At 35.8% G+C, this 14498-nt stretch overlaps 1 protein-coding gene across 4 annotated transcripts; it reads right to left on the bottom strand.

Moving 5' to 3' along the window:
- Window positions 1–3955: 3955 nt before the first annotated feature.
- LOC133206183 (tripartite motif-containing protein 2-like) lies at window positions 3956–14489 on the bottom strand. Of its 4 annotated transcripts, none has more exons than XM_061342117.1 (2): window positions 14374–14489; window positions 3956–6561 (listed from the first exon to the last, which is right to left on the bottom strand). In XM_061342117.1, the coding sequence occupies exon 2, from the start codon at window positions 6486–6488 to the stop codon at window positions 4821–4823; it is 1668 nt and encodes a 555-aa protein (XP_061198101.1). In that variant the 5' UTR covers window positions 6489–6561; window positions 14374–14489; the 3' UTR covers window positions 3956–4820. The 4 variants fall into 4 exon arrangements, with proteins under 4 accessions (XP_061198101.1, XP_061198099.1, XP_061198100.1 ...); XM_061342115.1 differs by lacking the exon at window positions 14374–14489 and adding an exon at window positions 9379–9612; XM_061342116.1 differs by lacking the exon at window positions 14374–14489 and adding an exon at window positions 8922–9030.
- Window positions 14490–14498: the final 9 nt, after the last annotated feature.

The following is a 14498-nucleotide window of genomic DNA, read 5'->3' as shown; positions in this document are numbered from 1 at the left end:
AGGTGTCATCAGGTCACACCCACAGCCCTAGGTATTGATCAGGTAAATACTGCACTCAAAGAACTACGCACGGTAACTCCCGATTCCCGCCTACATTTTACAAGCATTTAATTCAATATTGATGACAATTTGGCCATAAAATCTTTGTTTAATACAAAGAACAGTTCAATGGTAATTGATTAATTATTTTAATTCCAGTGCTAAATAGTAAAATATCCCTAATTCCAGCTCTTGAAATATGGGGGGTAGACGATATTTTCCACTGAAATCGGGCTATAAAGCATCACCATATTCTGAAATAGTCTTGGATATGAATAAATGTTTCTTAAATCTTTTCTTATGTTTTATGCATATAAAATTACGCATATATATATTAATAAAATATAATGTTGCAGTTGTAAAGCACTTGGAAATTGCTGAAAAAATAAGCATTTTTGTCGTTTTTTGTATATAAACATATGTCCCCCCCCCCCCCCCGTGAAACACAAAAAGGTTTGGTATGAATTGAATTTTTGTTACACGGGGGGGGGGGGGGAGGGAGGGAGATGTTTTAAAAATATTTTCCGTTTTCCGTTGACTTCTATAGTGAAAAACACGAGTTTTACTAAAATTTTAGAGTTTTCTCTCGTTGTTTTCCCAAAGAAGTAATGTTTTATGAAAATCCATATAAATATCAATATAAATATCAAAAATCATTCGAATATCTTAACCTTCGAAAATTGACCTGGAGGTAGGCGGGAGAACAATACTATCGTTCGCAGTTCTTTAGTACAAATACAAAGGACTAACAATTGATATGAAACATGTCAGCCAAAATACGACCCAATGATAGGTTATAATTGCTAACAAGGTCATTATAACGACGAAAGAATTTAAGAAATGCTGACTTTTAACGAGGTTGTTGAAATCCCTGTTACATCAACTTATCTGTCAGGTGCTTGCCTCGGATTAAAAAATTGTTCGTACTCAGAGCATGCTCTTGAGTATCGGATAAGTTGGGGGACATAAATACCATACGCAGGTAATAGTGGAATATTACTACATAAATAAGGAAAATGACGATGGAAAAGCTGAAGTCATCTCGTTTATCTTACAATTTCGTTGTTAGTTGGCCATTATTGTCTATATCCAGTAAATTATCCAAATATGAAACAGATGTAGCAGGCTCTTTGGTGTTTTTTTTTATTTCGAGTTCACTGGGATATATCAAGTCGACATATGAATGGAAGTCACTACAGTACTGTTAAACGATAAAATGATATATCTGAATGTAGAGTTGAAGGGCACAGCAAGTAGTTTCTTCTTCTAATGCAAAAGTATTTTTAAATAAATTCTGCTTCATAGGAATATATTTACATTTCAAATTTCTTTGTCCGAGATAAAACTACAGATCATTAAAACCTTTACTTCTTCATAAGGCTCTTAGTTAATCGATAGGCGTTGTAAAAAAAATCACGGGCGGAGCGAGAAAGAGAATTGGGCGGGGTTAGGATCGAGCACGTGAACGGAATCATGTAAATATAAGGAATAACTGTCAGTTTTTTGTTCTATGATGATGATAAGCGATTGGCTTGCTTGGTTATTTTATGCATAAACACCTTCGGCGTTTATGCAAATTATCACGCAAGCCAATCACTTGATCACACCATAAAACCAAAAATAAAAATAGACAGTTATTCCTTAAATAAAAGCAGGTCGGCTAATAAAGGAGCATAATTATTGCCCATCGAAATTCCAACAATTTGTTGGAAGACCTGGTCTCCGAATACTTCATTAATGTAGTCAGTGAGAACTCCAGCATCCTTTTGATATCAACTTCAGAGTACTTGTGTGTAGAAGCAGAGTGATTTTTAACAAAGTAATTTTATAGATAACCAATCAGAAGATATGGAAATTTCTGAGTTCCGTTTTTATTGAGGAAGCAGTTGTCTTTGATGTTAAACAACGTATTCCTTCATTTATTGCAATAATTTTGATGGTTTTGGTCCCACCCTTCAGGAGCAAGGGCCATAAAATTTGTCTGCCTTTGTCCTTAGATGCTTTATATACAAAAATTAGTTGATATTGGTTCAGTAAATTCAGAGTGGAAACTGAAAATGTTCAAAAGTTTACAATCGACAATGAACAGTGACAGAAAAGAATAGCAGTGCGTAGCATAGCAATATGACATCAGATTGACCTCAGTGACATAAAAATGATTTTGTGGTATACCGGTACCACATCACCAGAAATGATGTCTCCAGCTGGACTGTTGAAATGTTGAAATAGGATTTACAGCAAAGTTTACCTCATTGAGGGTTGTTCTTGTAGGAATCAAGGAATTCCAGTTTTGATAGTTGAATCTTGTTTAATACTAAGTTACAACATACATTTCAGTAATATTTAAAAAATATTCAAACAGTAAAATTTTTCATTTATGTCATTTTAAAAAATCTCTCAAGCCCTGATATTGAAAGAGATTTAATATTTCAATAAATCAGTAATGTTATTTTTTATCTAGAGTAATAATAACACATGTTCCGAAGGAGACCACATCTGTTTTTCGTTATAAAATTATCTTTCAGTAGATAATCTTCCTTATCATGCGATAAAGTATTTCTAACGTATAAGTTTCTTCAATATTATTAATAGATGTTAAAACATCAAGCGGAGGATTCGTGATTTAACTGTTAAGAATGGGGCGCAAACTTTTACAAGTTTAAATGACAATAGAGCTCACAAAAATTTAATGTGAGTTTTATCAAGACTTTCTTAATGGGTTGTTGGGGTGTGCCCCCGCAAAAATCTGCCACTGACCTGCTTTGTTGGACATTAACTGGAGGTCTTGACTCTTGGGGGAGGGGAGACGTCTCCGAAAATTTTTCGTTTTATTCATATATTCAGAGATACGATATCAAAATTCCATTTTATGAACGTAGTTTCTCCGTAAACTAATATTTTAAAACCCTTAAGATTTTTAACATATTTCTTTTTTTCTGATTTAAAGAAGGAATAGTTGTCTTCACTCTGTGTAGTATCGGATATGAACTTGGAAAAAATATTTTAAATACAATTATTTGTTAGACTTTGAATGAGGGAGGGACAGGTGCCTAAATAGATTGACAATTCTTAATATTCGTGCTTAGACAATTTTGACTCTGGAGTGGGGGATGCTGAAATTACACTTACTTGCACAGACCTGATATTATACTGTTGAACATATGTGCTATTTTGTTTATCTTGAGAGGGAGATAATAGTTTTGATTAAAAAAGAATAACAAAAATATTCCTACATAAAATTTAGAACCTGTGGCCCAACGTGTAAAGGATATTGAAATCCCATCTTCACTATTTAAGATACCTACATTTGATAATTTGTAGGATGTAGATAATTTTCTGTAAGATTTTTTCCTGTTTGTTTATATATAAAACTTTGAACTCCTTTCTGCCCGACCAACCATTCTTTTTTTTTATCGTTATTTCCACTACATGAAAATGTTTGTATAGAAAACTTCAAATATTTTTTTTTCTGCATGGGGTCATGATTTGTTTATGTGATTTTAAAAATAAAACTATTTTCGCTATATGTCTTAATGTTCAGTTTACCTAATCAATACAAAGGTTCAAGGCTGGTGTGACCTGTCAACGAGGGATGCTTACTTCTCCTAGGCACCTGATCCCACCTCTGGAATTTCCAGGGGTCCGTGTTTATGCCCTGGTCTCAGATTTGTACTTTTTGTAGATTTTTTCTGAGACCGATTACTTTTGGTTATCTTCACCCTTTTTCATTACTTTCCCTTAACATAAGACATGCCCAATTGTTTGAAGAGAGTTTAATTATTGCTACCAAATTTTGTTTTTTGTCAGGTTTGGTTAAAACTGGCCTGAAGTTCTGAAGAAAGTTAGGATACAGAGGACACTCCGACGACGAGGAAAATTCTTTGAAGCCCAGGAGAGCCATTAATAAGTAAAGCACTATCACAGATAAGTTTATTGTGAACAGTTTCTAACAAGTTAACATCTAAATGTGTATCATAAAAGTGGTAAAAGCTATGTTGCTAAGTACACACTAACCCTATTTGTTTAAATAAAAGAGTCCACAATGGAGCGTTCTTTCTATAATACCAAAGATTAATTTGCCAACATCGTCTGTCTTTAACTACTTTCTTATAGAACTAAAATGATTTAAAATTACAGTTTTGACAACTAATTCTTTGATGATTTTTGTAAATATATCATCTGTATGACGAGTCTTAAAGCAGACGATATTGATCACGTGACAATCCATATACTGGTCACGACAGAGGCAGATGAATATAAAATATATCATAAATATATGGAATATATTATCTAAAATATCACATCTATTAAAATAACAATTTAAACTCTTTCCTTCAAAATAAACTTTGGATGAAAATTTGCATAGCTGTGTACAAATATACATTGGAAGATATTGAACTAATTTTCAAGGTTGTAACAAAACACACTGGATGGAGAACGGTTCTATTCATCCCCTTTGTTGTTTGTATGGACAGGAATCGGTGTATGGTTTGGCACAAGTTTTACACGGAGAGAACATTGGCCTGCAGTCAAATGGAAAAACTACTAGCATTGTGCTATGTCTAGGGTACATTTTGTCAGAGTACTAAATGAGTATTTGTCAATGCCGATCTACTATGCTTATATAAATATGACTGTACGTTCAGGCGCTACATACATTGTTACTCTATTAAACAACAACATAATTTACGAAAATCTGAAAGTATTCCCTTGGCTCCTCTTCTATCAACGATGCTTAGAACACTAAAACATAATAAAAACTACTCTAGGCGAAGCCTTTATCATGGAGACGTGATACTGCCCTCTGGACTAAAGTAATTCTCGTCGATGCTACTACTGTAGGTTAGAACTGGGCATGCTCCTCCTCCTCCGCCGCCTGAGTTCATTACCATCACCCCTTGTGTCGACGGTCGGTTAGTGGTCGGTCGGGAAGAGACTTCGATTTTTGGACGTTCGCGACGCCTTCTATGTCTTCTTGCAGTAGTAGGAGACATTGGTTCTCCATGGGAGTTCGTCTCGCCATTGGCGTTATTCTCGTCACGTGAGGACGATCTTGGAATTGGCTGTATCCCAGATACACTCTGTAAGCTGCGTGATCGTGTGTTGACCCCTTTGTCTTGAAAATCGACTTTGTCCGTCTCTACTGACTTGTCAGTAGTCTCGCCATTGGTTCCAGCTCCGAAAACATCCGTTTGTACATATATCTCTACGAAAGTAGGCTTCTCTGGATCCGAAACGTCTTCCGTTTGTGTCGAAAATGTACGGTAAAATTTTGGAGGATCGGCGGGGACATTTCTTTGTGATCCTATACTTGCAAACGTTCTCTGGTTGCGAATTTTCCCTTGCTGTGAGTTATCTGCGTCTTCTAAGCTTCCCATGTCTAACCCTCCTGGAATAAATATGATATTCTTCTCCACAGTTTTTGGCAATTCTCGCAATTCAATCTCTGATAATCCAGACAATTTTTCTTGAACTTGCTTTTTGAGAAGCAAAAGTTCTATGTCTTTGCCTCTTAAAACCAATTCAGTTAGACTACACGTGCTCTTTAAGCTATCCACATTTGTCTGCATATCGTTTCTTTTTGAGACATAATCCATGACGTCTGATCCATAGATCTCGTGTAAATCATCGATCAATTTCTTTTCCTTCGTTCGAATATCAGCAATGAATTGGATAGCGGTGTCTCTAACCTTTTGTTCCGTACTACGAATGACGGTTTCACATTTAGACAAAGCTTCTAGCTGAGTGTCGTATGTAGCAATTTTTTCCTTGCAGTCGTCGAGAAGATACTGAATATTCTCCTTGTACTTAACAACTGCCTCCGAAAACTGAGTGATTTCGTGATCCTTATGTTCATTGAACGTACAGAGAACACAGATGCAAGCCTCGCAAGGTTCGCAGTAAAAACGAACAACCTCCTCCGAATGTTCTTTGCATTCAATATCTTTTTCAATCTCTACATCAAAAATGCTGTGATTTTTCGTGACTTTCGTTTCTTTGTGCATTTCTACACATTGTTTACAGAGTAGCTTGTTGCAATCTAAACATTTTGAAGTCGCTTCTCTGTGCTTTCTGTTGACAAGCTTGCAGATGTCACAGAATGGAAATTTGGAAGGTCTTTGTCGCTGAACAAGCTCTGACAAACTCGAAACAAGGAAGTTGTCCGGAAGTTTCTTGACGCCACCTAGTGGTAGTTGTGTTCTTTTGCGACATAGTGGACATGTAAATTCTCGGTAGTCGCTATACTTCTTATAGGTGCATTCATTCATGATATGGTTATCGATGCACTGTTCGCAGAAAGTATGCAGACAGTCGAGGCATTTTGGGTTCTTGTAGCATTCCAAACAAATCTTGCATGTAAGAAATTCGTCGTTAATTTCCTGCGCAAGCTTGTTACCCCCGGGGGTGGAAGTTGAAGTGGTGGCGGTGGTGGTGGTCGAGGCGGACATTGCGGCGGCGTTTATTTGGTTAATGTCAATGGCGGTAGTGTGGTAGCGCTCTCTTTCTTGTCTTCGACGATACCTGCAGAAAAAAGGAAAGGACACTTTAATTTTTAGTAAAGAAATTTGCATATGTATATAGATCCTCCTGCATATCCAAAGATATTATGTATCAGACATATTGTATAAGAGCATTTTAGAATCCGTCAATCAATTTTCAATGCAACGTATATTTAAATTAAACTATTTACGTATTGGCATAGTTATATGTCAAAGAGATGTGATCTCTTTTCCTTTTACATATACCGATTCGAAACCATACCTTTTAGAAAATTAAAATTAAAAGAGCAATGCTTTGTTCAATATCACAGGCTAACTCTTTGGAGAAATACGAAACATTCTTTTCATTTTACGCAACCACTGACATGCAAGACATGGCACCTGTGAGACTATTCAAAAGTTTTCAGGTAGTGTCAATATAACATTGACACGAGCCACAGCATTTAGGCGGCCGATTACGGGGTTAATTATAATGTGTACGTTTATGAAACAATTAAGCCAACACAGGACTTCTTGATTGTACAAGTATCTGTAAGCATAATGAAGTATCTATAAGCATAATGAAATCAATGGATATAAGGTCTCTCTATCTTTCTCTCTCTCACACACAATAAAACGATAAATTTGCTCGGATGGCTATTTGAAAGAAAGTGTACTCCAGCTATATATTTGTTAATCCAGGCTAGTTGAAGCATGTTGAGCATCGTTAATCAAGAAGTCTTATAAAGGCATCTGCCTGCATGATAATTAATCGTCTGCTTGTAACTACAAATAGCAACCGGAAGCAATATGTTTCTGTTGGAATAAAATTCTTGTTAATAGTTTTGTACAAATGTATGATTAAATTTTAAATGTTGCGGTGTATTTGCGACACAAATTCCGTTTTCATATATTTTCCAAATAATACAGACGTAGTTGAAGATCATGCTTTTGCACATTTTAACTTCTGTTCTCTTTTATAACTTTCATTTTTCTATAGTAAATTACAAACAAAATACACTCATAGATGAACATCATGTTTTTGTATATCTAGACTTATACCCACTCATTCCCTACTACGAAATATTGATAATATTAAATAAGTTGGTTAAATAGTATTATGAATTGGTTATAAGGGGGTAAAGAGAGAAAAAGAGAAGTGGATATTGCATATAACATCAGATCTTATTTTCTTCAAGATAGGATGAGCTTTTTTATAAACGGTGCGTGTAATGTTATCTTCCAGTCGGTAGCCTTTTTGTTTCTAAACATATTATTACAAATAAAAAAATATCATAGAAAAAAAAGACCAATCAGGCAATATTCTATCATTAATTAACACAGGATTATCATTAATCTCCACAATGTGGTCATTACGAACACGTGAGTGTAAAACTAGCAGCTGAGAGCGTGGCAATTATCTAAATATCAGCAGGGGGTTATCTCCTGTGCTTACGTCACAGTCGTGTTCTATGTCATATATCACATAAGAGGAAAACGACTCGAATAAACTGAAATCTTACTGAAAGAAAAATTCATTCAGAAAGAGTTTTGTCTGCACGAACGAAAGACCTGCAGGTCTTACAGTTATTACCATAACACCTGGTAATAATAACTTATTGTTTCTATTTCGGTCATACTTATAACAGAGGAATTCCGACAAAAGTAAACCGTAAGACAGAATATGAGTTATTAAAGCATGGAGTCTGTGATAATTTACTGTGGAAATATTTTGTTCACGAAATGAGTTACTAAGTTCCCGTTTCAAGTCCTAATAGTTAGTAAAAAAGAAATAAAACATGAAAGACAATTATAAGCCCTTACCTAGAAATGCAATGATCAAAAGAATTCCAAAACCACAGATATTTCAATTGCTCGTGAACAATAAGAACAAGCTAAAACAGTTATACTGAACACGAAGCATTCAGTATTCTTATAATCAAGGCAATCCTACCCACAAAATTCCTTAATGACATAACACTGTTAATCATCCACCGCTGAAGCAGCGGCGGGAAAAAGATAATCTTTTCATCTACATTAGATACATATCTTGATTCAATTTAAGCAGTGTATATACACACGATAACAACTTTCTGGTCAGAAAATAAAATTATGTGCATGGTTGTACGGAGAGTGCCTAAAGTTTTAGCTTAAGTGGCTTAGAATATTGTATGAATGTGAAATCAACAGAAAAGATGAAGAAATGGAGTGTGCTTTCGACAAAGCGAGATGACTAATGATGCTCACGTCATAACCCAGAAATGCCAAGAAAATAAACTAAATCTAAAAAAGACGTAAAATAAACTGTGGGTGGAAGAAAAATATATCTAAAACTATCCTCGTATGTATCACTAGGCAATGCCTTGAATAATGCTGTCACTTAGTGAAGCTCTACATAAATACCTTAATATGCCAAGAAAAGACATTCTTGTAAAATTTCCCTTTGTGAAACTTCGCACCTTGTATCCAGAACAAAATGTTACAGAGAAATTTTATCAAAACGCCTTGGTAACCAACTGAGGTAAAACAACCCAGGCACAAATAGAGATATGATAACAGGGCAGAAAATGCATAAACTTATTGAAATAGAATACATGACTGCGATTTGGCAGCCACACTTCAATAGTTTTTAAATAGGTTTTTTTCCAGTCTTTATATTTTAAAATAAAATTTCCTTCGTGTCGTAACCAAACTAACTTTTATATTTCGGTGATCTCAAATAAAGAACCTTACATATCATTGTACTTAAAATGGATTAAATACTTTAATGAAGGTAATTTTGACGAATTCTGAAACCCAGTTGCAGAGAAAACAGGGTCATTAAACAAGGCGCCACATGGTCGAGTAAAAAATCACTAACCTTTTCTTTCCGAGCTTCTCAATAACAGCCGAATCGTCCATACCAGACTTAGAGAGGCAACAACGATAGATAACCGTTAATGTGAAAGGAAACTTCAAAGAGCTCGAAAATCCAACAAAGACCTGCTATCGTAATAACAAAGCGCCAAAGAAACCCATCAGTGCAAATGTGATTCAGCTACCCGCCGCCATTTTGGATGGTGAAAGATTTGAACAAAATGGCGGTTGAACAGTGAACAGACATAGAATTGCTAGCTGCAAAACAGCAGATGTTTCACGATAGGAACTCAGCTAGGAGGAATACACAAGTGAGCTATCTTCACTACTTATGCGTTCGGTCTCGGGAACTGGCTCTCAGTGGGTCATAAAATAAAAAAATCCTTATCTCTGGATTCCGTCTATCAAATCTTGTCCGTAATTATATTCATTCATTTGCATAATATAAACAGGTATACACATGTGCAAGATGCCACAATTCCGGGCTAGCTACAATTATTGTCACCTTTATTCATTGTCTACCAGTCATAACATATGGTTATGTTTAGAAGCTGAGGCATAGTAGATATTTTCCAATTCATATCAATGAGCACTGCATCTGCAACTTGTTTGTAAAACGCACAGACTTGCATATTCTGTTGTAAATTTTGTAATTGATCGTTTAATTATATATACTTATTGGTTAAAATAATACTGTTTGGATGTTCAGATACGCACAAGTTTATAATCTTTGAAAATAAACATTTAAATGTTGTGGAGCTTTAAAATATTACATAAAACAAAAAGTTTTCTTTTCTAAAGAGTTCAACCACGAAGTACTCACACTTCATACTGCGTGATTCAGTACTTGGGGAGATAAACAACCATATCCCAGTCACCTGCTGCCTCTACAATCATAAACTGCCAAAGGTAACAGGGTTAATATCAAATACAGTCCGCCTCCGAGAGAATGACCAAAGTCACCAGTCGAGAGATATACACGGTGCTACTAACCTTACAGAGGAGAATGTAAGACAAGATGGAACTAATTCAGATGTATGCATGAGGGGTACTCAGACCCATGGTAATACTGGTGCACTAGCACCTTACAGAGGAGGGGGGAAATATGGAACAAGATGGAACTAATTCAGATGTATGCATGAGAGGTACTCAGACCTCTTATATTACTGGTGAAGCACTACACCATTTTAGTCAGTACAATTTTTTTTTAACCTGTAAGCTTGAAAAAATTTTAAGCTTATAAGCTTACTAAAACTTATTATTTGGATAATTATATTCTTCATTATTTTTTTTAACTTTTGAAAATTATCTTACTTTCATTGTGAATCATTAGTACATGCTCTCCTACTTATTAAAATTCATTATAAATAATAAATACAAATTGAACTGAACAACAGTGTCTTGTGACAAATAGTACATATTCTGAACAACAGTGTCCTGTGACAAATAGTTCATGTTCTGAACAACAGTGTCTTGTGACAAATAGTACATGTTCTGAACAACAGTGTCTTGTGACAAATAGTACATGTTCTGAACAACAGTGTCTTGTGACAAATAGTACATATTCTGAACAACAGTGTCCTGTTACAAACAGTACATGTTCTGAACAACAGTGTCTTGTGACAAATAGTTAATGTTCTGAACAACAGTGTCTTGTGACAAATAGTACATGTTCTGAAAGACCGTCCTGTCTTGTGACAAATAGTACATGTTCTAAAAACGATGTCGAGTGACAAACAGTACATGTTCTGAACAACCGTGTATAGTGACAAAAAGTAAATGTTCTAAACAACAGTGCCGAGTGACAAATAGTACATGTTCTGAACAACAGTGTCGAGTGACATATAGTACATGTTCTAAAAACGATGTCGAGTGACAAACAGTACATGTTCTGAACAACAGTGTCTTGTGACAAATAGTACATGTTCTGAAAGACCGTCCTGTCTTGTAACAAATAGTACATGTTCTAAAAACGATGTCGAGTGACAAACAGTACATGTTCTGAACAACCGTGTATAGTGACAAAAAGTACATGTTCTAAACAACAGTGCCGAGTGACAAACAGTACATGTTCTGAACAACAGTGTCCTGTGACAAACAGTACATGTTCTGAACAACAGTGTCTTGTGACAAATAGTACATGTTCTGAACAACAGTGTCGAGTGACATATAGTACATGTTCTAAAAACAATGTCGAGTGACAAACAGTACATGTTCTGAACAACAGTGTCCTGTGACAAACAGTACATGTTCTGAACAACAGTGTCCTGTGACAAATAGTTCATGTTCTGAACAACAGTGTCCTGTGACAAACAGTACATGTTCTGAACAACAGTGTCTTGTGACAAATAGTTCATGTTCTGAACAACAGTGTCCGGTGACAAACAGTACATGTTCTGAACAACAGTGTCCTGTGACAAACAGTACATGTTCTGAACAACAGTGTCTTGTGACAAATAGTTCATGTTCTGAACAACAGTGTCCTGTGACAAACAGTACATGTTCTGAACAACAGTGTCTTGTGACAAACAGTACATGTTCTGAACAACTGTGTCGAGTGACAAATAGTACATGTTCTGAACAACAGTGCCGAGTGACAAATAGTACATGTTTTTGACAACAGTGTCGAGTGAAAAACAACACTGCCGAACAAAAGTACTAATTGATGAATAGTACATAATCTTGGAAGTTACAAATACCCTTACAACAATCAGTGGATAATTTTGTTCCTATAGGACAAACAGTTGGTATTATATAGTTCAAAATAGCGAACAAGACTTATCAAATTGAATACAAGTGTAGTACGTTATGGACACCGATTTTAAACAGGGATAATATAGTCCCAGAAGCATATATGTTACGTCTGTGTTACTTTTGTATGCTATCAAACAGTTAACAAATTTCATTATGTACTGGTGGAAGCATGTAATGGTTATATTACTGGACAGTAAACGAGGGTCTATTTTATAGTACCGGTAGCATGTATTACGGCTGTTTACTTTAGTACATTGTGTTACAGTAAGCAGGGGTCATTTTATAGTGCCGGTAGATTGTTGGACAGTAAGCGGGGGTCCTTTCTATGATGCCGACAGATTGTTGGACAGTAAGCAGGGGTCGTTTTACAGTGCCAACAGCTTGTTTGACAGCAAGCAGGGGTCGTTTTACAATGCCAACAGATTATTGGACAGTAAGCAGGGGGTCGTTTTTTAGTGTCGGCAGATTATTGGACAGTAAGCAGCGGTTGTTTTATAGTCCCAGTAGATTACTAGTATCCGACAATAAGCAGGGGTCGTTTCATAGTCCCGGCAGATTGTCAAACAGTAAGCAGGGGTTATTTTATAGTTCTGAGGGCACCTTCTGGTGGTCAGCCTTTCTATATTGTTCGACAGGAAGCGGATAAGTACCGGAAGCATGTAACACCTGTGTTACTTCGGTATATTAAATATATGTCGGACAGTAAACATGGGTCATTTTATAGTACCGGAAGCATAATGCAACGACTGAATAACTTTTGTATGACTGTCGAACAGTATATGGTATCGGAAGCATATTGTCGGACCACAAACTAAATATTTTCCAGTTATAAAATCCTGACACTGTCGTTATAAATAAGTATACTTATAATGACTGATTAAAAGTAATACAATTTCATATAAACTTGTAGAAATCTTGTTCATGTTGTTCGACTTACTAAATAGTTGTAATGAGTAAATGGGTTGAATGGCAGCATAGCAGCATATATAAATACCTTGTACGGAGTAAGTGATGGTAAGGAGAAAAAGGTGATGAAAAACGGCATGGGTATATAATACAGTATAAAGAGTATAAGTTGAGGGGGTAAAAAGGATAAGGGGAGAGGCGAACCGGTTTGAAGGAGGAGCCATATTTAAATAGCTGTCACTCACCAGGAGGACTGCACCGGGCTATCTGTATTGGATTTCTGCGATTCCTCAGACATTTTTTTATTGTGAGGTCTTTAAATTTAACTTTCTGTACTAAAAGGGAAACAATTATCACTTTATTCATTAATGACCTCTGTTTTGTGAATTAGTTAGTATATTTGATATCGAACTTAATAGCATTCTATGTGCGAAACGTAGAGGTCATGTACATGTAGATAGTCTTAAAGGGTGCTTAAAGAGTGCATCTTGTTAACAGCCATGAAATTCCAGGTTTAAGTGCAAATCTATTTTGAGAGGAGAAAGATTCAATTGTCATAGTAACAGGTTCATTTTTTCTGATTTGAAGAGAGGTGAATGAAGGGTGTTTAGTTATCTCGACAGGCAGATTTCTAGATAGTGAGTCATATTTCGTGAAGGTTGGATAAAACTGTAATACAAAAAACGGAAGAATGTTTCACTTTAATCTGATACAAGAAACACTTTAAAAAAATAATTATATGTAAGTAAAAAAAAAAATGCTTAGTCGGCACATGCATGGAACGTATTCAAGTTCGTGAGAGGTATCAAATAAAGTTAATTTCTCCTATCTCGACTGTGGTTCGACTTTACGCCCTTGTAAAGCTAGCATGGGGGAAGGCTGTCTTAATTCATATTTAAGCAAGAAGCACAGGGATTTATTTGAAGCTGGGCAGACATGCAGGTGCTTCGACAGGTCCTGTTAGAAAACTCGAAAATGAGGAAAACAGATGGGGCGGCAATGGTCCGTTCGATATTTAAGATATTTTGCAGATGACATTGATGTAGAGTTTTAACAAATGTCTGCTCCATCACAAATTACGTGGATTAAGGAAAAAACTCCCAATCCCAAAGAAATCATTGGACACAATCTACAGGCGCATAAATCTATCAAAAGAAGTATGGACGTAGTGTTGCTCCTATAGAAAACTCAAAATACAGAAGTTACAGAGGGAACCGTCTGGCGTATACTGCTAATTACAGGGAACTATGGAGTCTACTGGTTTGCAGTGATAAGATCTATTAGGGTTAAAGAAACTGACAGATATTAGTAAAGTTTGGTTAAACGTATTAATACTTACGGCTCTCAGATAAAATTATTATCAAATCCACCCCATTTTAAAGATGTTTTTGTGGGAGATCAAAGATATTTGCCAAAATCATCGCCACAGGTGTCCATTGCGCATGTGCAACGAAGAGGATGCAA

This window comes from Saccostrea echinata, unplaced genomic scaffold, assembly GCF_033153115.1.
Source record: "Saccostrea echinata isolate AGI-Se365-2 ecotype Australia unplaced genomic scaffold, CSIRO_AGI_Sech_v1 ptg000054l, whole genome shotgun sequence".
Taxonomy (NCBI): domain Eukaryota; kingdom Metazoa; phylum Mollusca; class Bivalvia; order Ostreida; family Ostreidae; genus Saccostrea; species Saccostrea echinata.
Note: the sequence above shows the minus strand (reverse complement) of the source record. Positions and strands in the feature narration are given on the sequence as shown.

Bases quoted from the DNA above. Each gene is read 5' to 3' on its own strand.
- LOC133206183 (XM_061342115.1), bottom strand. From the start codon at position 9,419: ATGGACGATTCGGCTGTTATTGAGAAGCTCGGAAAGAAAAG. The intron at 6,562-9,378 runs GTTAGTGATTTT...TTTTTTCTGCAG, and splicing joins GAGAAGCTCGGAAAGAAAAG to GTATCGTCGAAGACAAGAAA.